We start from the raw sequence: 7283 nt of genomic DNA on the forward strand, positions 1-7283 counted from the left end.
AGTGCCTTTCCCGTACTCGCGAGTGACTTTTTAGAAAACGTGTGTAGACTACGAATGACTATTGTGAAATCCCTACAAAAAAAGTGGCACATGTTGCATTTGGAGGCTTCAATAAAATGCAATGACTGGCTGACTTGCACCCGAGCGCGTCTCCAAAATGCGTTCCAATGCATGCATGACACGCGGAAATAATGCGGGACAACTTTTCCTACCTTCCCACAGCACGAGCAGCAGCGTCTTCCAGAAGCGCGCGCGTCCTCCCGGGGCTTGCGCTGCTCTCGCCCGGGGAGCCTCCATCCTTCCTCGGGCGGGGAAGCTCCGCGCACACGGCCAACTGAGGCCACTCGACCCGGCGAGGGCGCCCGATCCCGGGGTGAGAACTGCGCGTCTCCGCGGTGGCCGAGCGCAGCTGGCGTTGGAGCGACTACGGCGAGCTGCAGGGCACCGACAGTGACCTCATGGCGGACTTGAGTTGAAAGTGTTGGCGATCCGAATTCACGGGCGGGGGCAACTGGAGCGGAACCGGAACCAAGAGGAAAGATGCGCAAAGCCCCTTGTTTGCGCTTTACAATCCAGAGTTTCAACACCAGTGAGCAAGTTTTGAAGACCCAAAAACATCAACAACCACCAAAAAAATATATCTCAAGTTAAGTCTTCAACTCGCGCTAAAATGAGTCACGTGATTTGAATACATCCAAGTGGGTTTTCGGTGAGGACGACGATGATGATGATGGTGGTAATGATGAAGATGGTACGATCCTCCTCGCCCACCCAGCTGACACTGTGCTGCTCCAGCGCGGGGCTCTGACTATAACTCTGCGCGTGCGGGTGCGTGTGGAAGCGAGAGAGTGCGCGAGCGCGCGTGTTCGTGTCTGTGTGTGTGTGTGTGGGGGGGGGGGGGGTATCAAGTTGAGAGTGGATCGGACGCGGGATGGAAGGAGGAGGAAGAGGAGGGTGCATGTGGTGATGAAGAGGGTGGGATTTGGCAATTTGACTGACATTTAAGACATGTGGGGGGGATCACGTGTGTTCCGATGCGCGTACACACACACTCGCGCGCTCTCTATTCATTTAGCTTCAAAAGAGAGAAACCTGTTTAAAAGTGTTGTTTTCTTCCTTACATGATTCATTTGATTAAGTACCAACAAGAACGCATATAAATATATATATATATATGTATATGTATATATGTATATGTATATATATATACATATATACATATATATATATATATATACATATATACATATACATATATATATATATATATATATATGCATGCTGTACACATATATCAACTTTATTTAATTCATAATAATTTTTAATTGTGATAATATTCTTCTCTATCGTCTCATTGTAGTCATGCGTATGTAATGGGCCTACATTTCTAGATTTTAAATAATTTATTTGTATTTTATTTCGAGACCTAACTTTAAAATTGAGAATATGTAATTGAAAAAATGTTTTATTTGTTTAATAAAACAATTTATTTGTGAAGATCATATTATATTTTACTGTCACTTAAGTTTTATTCTCCTTTATATGAAGAATATTTTCGTCCTTTTTGTTTTACCTAATTATGAATAAGTTTCAACATAGCAATGCTATGTTTCATGTTTGACTTTATTATCGTTAATTGTTTACCATTAAACATTTTGTATAAATCAATTTTCAAAGTCAAAACACGTTGGTCGTCACGTGTCCATTAACGATCAATAAGACCATCGAGTATCCAGGAATGCGTGCGTGTGCGCGAGCGCGAGTGGCGTGCGTGCCCTCTCTGTATTATTCATCCACTGACACGCGCGACACCTGTTCTCCATGTAATCGATAGACTCCACAGGCGCGCGCACCACGTGACCGCGCCTCGGAGAACCACTTTGTAATGAAACGCGTCCACTTTCTATTGACTCTCACTCGCGTGCGTTTGAGTGACTCTGGGGAGTCGTTTTGAGAGGAGCGAGCACGCCGCCTGGTGGCCATAAGTGTGTATGCAGCCGTCGTCTTGTCATGAAGTCACAAAGGGAAGGACGTTTTTTGCTTGTTTGTTTGTTTTGTAAAGAAACAAACCAGCTCGTGTAACATTCATGTGTTGGATGTGCGTCTTTCGAAGGTGTGGCCTAGGGAGTGATGTCAACAAAGTTGGAGTCACTGCACTTGGCCAATCATTTAAGTGTGAGCGTATTCTCCTTGCGAGTGTTTTCATTTTGAATGTGTGTGTGCGTGCGTATGTGTGTGAGTGTCACAAGCAGACAATTGTAGCTTCCCTCATTAGCTTAGCAGTCTAATGTTGCTAATGCTACAACATGCTGTTGTTTTTGATAGATTTCAGGGACGATTGCCAAACGCAACCTTGATGCTACTTTGTTAGCTCATCTATGCTGCGTCATGTTTTGTGTTCGCATTAAACTCCCAAAGTTTCTCTTGAAGAAACTCGAAAGAGCAGAAGAATACTTTAAAAAGTGCGTTTTAATGACTTTATTTATGTATTGAAAGCATATGTGAGGAGGGAAAATATTTTGTACATGTTTTTATTTATGGTCTCTCATGGGCGGCAATTTCAAAAACTCAAGAGGTTTGTCTATTACAACACGTGGAAATGACCAAAATGGCCCAAAAATGGCTGCTTTAAACCAAAACGGTCAACTTATTCTTGAGACTTTTTGGGGGTTTTCTCATGATATTCATGCATTGAATTATTGCTCTTTATGTTATACTGTATGTTAAGCAAATACAAATAGAGTTGCATTCTATTGTCAATAGAATTTCAAGATTTTAAAGTGAAACAGGCTTTTTTGGGGTGGGGGTAAAAAGAAATATCAAAAGGACTAGTTAATTTTTGTAGACCCCCTGGAAAGTAGGCCAATTCAAACCACATGGCGGACTTACTGTGCGTTTCTAGGGAGGCTTTCTTGAGACTTTCTTGTGGGTCTACTCTTGATAGTCTTGCCTAACAAATTTCATTTTGCTAAGTGAAATGTGCTTCAGGGGCTGAATTTTCAAAGGGGGTTTGTCATTGTAGGGCTCTGCAATAAGAGACCAAAATGACCTTAAAATGGCCACTTGCTGTGCATTTTCAGGTGTGGGTTCTTGAGACTTTTTCTGTGGGTCTGCTCATGATAGGCAAATTTCATTAGCCGTTTCATTCTTTTCTATGGGATGTTGTGAATTTCACTCCAGATTGGAAGTGAGTCAGCAATTTCAAGCCGCCATAAGAGCCATTTGCTGGCTCTCGGGTCCTTGCTATGATATGCTGTCCTTTTCTTTGTTTTGGCTTTTGGGCTCAGGGATGGAATTTTCTTTTTGATCCGTTGCCACGGCAACCTGAACCTTTCCAAACGACCCACAGGACCGAGATAGAGCATCTGTCGTTCAAATAAAACCTCGGACCTTGGCGGAGGTTTCATTTCAATTTGTGCCTCCAACGGTCGACCTTATACTGTGGCGCCTGATTGCACGGTAAAAAGGAGAACAGCCATTTTGAGTGTGCCAGACGCAGAGTTTGGGTTTTAGATGACTTGAAAAATGCGTCGTCATCTCTTATCACAAATCTATGCCGGGTTATGACCGGCGACAGTGATGGATGGCTTCCTTTTCCGATGCGTAATGAATGAGCATCATGAGATGCAGGCTTCTTCTGAGAGCAATGAACGAAACAACGCAAATCGTTATCAACTTCCCAGATTGCTCACTGGTGTTGACATTTTTATTTTACTAAAGTCATTCATTATTTGTGGATTAGTACACCTGTCAAACCCACTTTAAATAAATGACTTTTTAATTTTTTTTATATTTTTAATAATTGTAATAAAAATTTTTTCAACGCTGGTTGCAGTAAAGGTACGCTGAAAAATCCTGAGCAAAACACGCCTGCGACAAACGGAATTGGACGCAATTTTGGAAAATTCAGCCCCCTAAAGCAGTTTGACATGAACCACCAAGAAATTTGGCAAACAGCCACAAAAAAATTCAAGAGGTCATACCTGGAAAAACACTCAAGTGTCATTGCACTGCATTGCAAGCATCCCAGCTCTGCTGCTTTCTGCTTTTAGTCACGTGACGTTCACAATGCAACACGAACGTCAATTCCAGGATAGTATAGGACAACGCATCATCCACCTGAGATGGATGACAATAGGAAGATTTAGCTGGCATGGCAAGGAGCTGAATGGCAACATTTAAAACAGCATTTTGATCCATGAAAATTCTCCAGGCACGTCAACTTCTGGCGTTCTGTGACTCCTCCGGTCGCTCTGCATATCTTTTGATGACACACTAAGCTCGATGGCCGCTCCCTATTTGAAACCTCGCACTGTTGGTCATTTGTTATGCCCGACTGTCGTCACAGTCAATAAAGAAATAACTTCACTATTAACTTCCGTTATTCCCTAGCGGCAAATTGAATTTGAGCGAACAGTGTGTGCCGTTTGGCCTTTAGTGACAAAAGTTTAAACATCACGCTTGACTTTGCCTGACGCGTGTCAAATCACACTGTGGACACACGAGCGGCGGGCCGCCATGTTGGACAACGAGAGGCTGTCGCATCGCATCAACGGTGCGTCCACTGGAGATCAATTACGGAGATGCCGGCCGCCGCCGCACTTACAATTGACAGGGCTGCTGTAAATCAACGTGAACAAGTGGGGCTAATTTGGACTTTGTGATGTCAATTTGGCCTTGACCCCTCCGCTGTCGCACACGCGCAAGCTACACGACGTCACGCGTGACACTTAATGATCGGACGCATGCACTTCACTTTATTGCACCCATTTACACACACACATGGGCTTCTCGTGCAAACACAACACAAACATAGACGTTCAGATATCCTACACACACACGAACACACCTACTGTGGAAACACACACACAGACGCAACACAAAACACAAAAGCAGATGCAATAAAAAGTCAAGTTCAGTGTTTTCTGTGAGCACAATTCTGCCCAAATTTGAAAAATTACAGCATCTGTCTAGGCTCCAAAGGCCACATCGATCCATTTTTTTTTTTTCCCTTGGAGGTGGTTTGGGATCTAGAAAAGACATACAGCAGCGTAAGGAATTCCGAGACGAGGCCACACGGGGGAGAGGCCTTTCAGTCTTGTCAGGGAAGAACTATCCACAGGGGAATTCCTACACCTCTGTTCTTGTCACGCCTACAGGTGATATTGTGTCCAACTTAAATCCTGGCACACTAAATTTCTCTTTGATTAGTTTATATAATAAATAATAAATACAAAAACTGTGGTCGAGTAGAAACAGAACCTCTGGGTCATACCTCCATGCCTTGGGATCAGGAAGTCAGCCCCCCCCCCACTAATGAGATAATGGGTTTTAACTCTGCTCTTTGAATTAAGATTCTGCACGCTGTTGCCCTCTGCAGGTGTGGAGGACATCAGCTGGGATTTTAGGAAAGGCTTCTTGTGAATGATTGGTATTCCACAAACACACACACACACACACGCGCACGCGCACACACACGTGCCAGAGTGGCAGCAATGGCCATACGTCTTGCCCCCACTGATGCAGATTTGCATTTAGGTTCTGTTGGTGGCCATTTTGTTTATAAGAGCGTCTGGATGAGATGAAAGTACAGTAGTGCTGACTATCAATTGGCATGGCATCTATGGAGGAGGGGGTGAGTGGGAGTGGCATGGGGGGGTGACGAGAGATTGGATTGAGAAAAAAGCAAAAATGATGGACAGCAGCAAATAAAGAATGGAAATTAAACATTACACTTCAAAAAAGTTTATATTATATTACAGTATAATGACTTTTTCCAACTAAAATGGCTGACCTCTGGTGTGGTTTTGAGCAAAGCTTCTTGAGACTTTTTGGTGTGTCTGAGCTTTATTGATCAATCTCGATAAGTGCAATTGGCTTCAGGGGGCTGAGTTTTTCATGTTTCCAAAAGAAGTTTGTTTGTGATAGAGACTTGAAAATGACTAAGAACAACATCAAATGGCCACCTGGATCCAAAATGGTTGACTTGCTGCGTCTTTTCAAGGATGGCTCCTCGAGAGTTTTTTTTTTTTTTCTGTAAGTCTTTCCATGATTGGCCCGCCCACCAAATTTCATCTTTCTAAGATAAATAGGCTTCAGAGGATGCATTTTCAAAAGGTTTCTTGGAGAAGTTTGCCTTTGAAGGACTCCTGAAAATAACCATAAATCTAAAGCGCTTTGTTACAGTTGCAGCTGTTGCGAAAGCGCTAGATAGATAAAGATGTATTGTATTGTATGAAACGGCCACATTTAAAGCAAAATGGTTGACTTCCTGTTTCTTTTCATACGTGGCGTCTTGACACTTGCTTTGTGGGCCGACTCGTGATCGACATGTTTACCAGGTTTCACATTGCTAATTGCAAATGGCTTTGGGGGCGGAATTTTCTGAAGATTAGAACGGGACTGTTTTCAAAAGCCCTCATAGCACTTTTATATTGCTTCCCAAAAGATTCAATTACAGTCAACAAACCAATTACAGCCTGTTGACAATGATGATCAAACCGATGAATCATCATCATCATCATCATCATTTCTAAAACGGGCAACTTTGTCATGGAGACTGCAGCACATTCTGTTACTCGTGATTAGAGCATATTTTTATACTTTGGGCAGGTTCATATTGCAACATTGATCACCACGGCAACGTAGCCCGCATAGTGGTCGTCTTGCTGAAATTCTAGAGTCATCTCAACTCAATTCTAGCTGTTCAGGAAGGAAACAAACTGCACTTTTTATATGGTGACAACAATTTTGTCCCTGAATCTATAAAGGACATCCTGTTTGACATTATGATGAAATTGCCAAAAAATGAATAACAATTATGATAACGTGGAAAAAATAATCACATTAAAAATGAATGAATACACAAACAATCAATTAAATAAATAAATAAAAGATGAAAAATAATAAAGGATTTGAGTGATCAAGATGAAAAAACCTAAAACAAAAAATGACCAAAATAGTTTTTGAAGAAATTAAACTTGACACAAAAATAAAACATTCAAAGAAAACCTATGTACAGTTTATATTGAATAACAAGATCGGAACTTGAAAGGAAGATTTTAAAAAAAATGTAAAAAATGAATTAAAATAAACCTAAGACGAAGAAAAATATCTAATCCAAACATTTTAAATGAAATCAAAAATGTGTTCAAATCATGACAACTTGAATGGATTTTTGTTTGTTTTTTTGTTTTGTTTTTTACAAAATAAAAATCCGTACATAAAAGACTGTTTGTATTGAACTTATTTAGTTGGGTCAAACTTGACAAAATAATACGGCA

The 7283-nt window shown here is 41.7% G+C and overlaps 1 protein-coding gene across 1 annotated transcript in view; it reads right to left on the minus strand.

Moving 5' to 3' along the window:
- LOC148343826 (transmembrane protein 132B) overlaps positions 1-944 on the minus strand; it is a 122962-nt gene extending 122018 nt beyond the window's left edge. The window contains exon 1 of the mRNA XM_088290148.1: positions 213-944. Within this exon, the coding sequence (XP_088146274.1) occupies positions 213-297 (85 nt within the window). The 5' untranslated portion in view covers positions 298-944. The remainder of the gene's footprint in view (positions 1-212) is intronic.
- Between the last annotated feature and the right edge of the window lie 6339 nt (positions 945-7283).

This window comes from Idiotropiscis lumnitzeri, chromosome 1, assembly GCF_059441095.1.
Source record: "Idiotropiscis lumnitzeri isolate Australia: NSW breed Sydney's pygmy pipehorse chromosome 1, RoL_Ilum_1.0, whole genome shotgun sequence".
Classification (NCBI taxonomy): Eukaryota; Metazoa; Chordata; class Actinopteri; order Syngnathiformes; family Syngnathidae; genus Idiotropiscis; species Idiotropiscis lumnitzeri.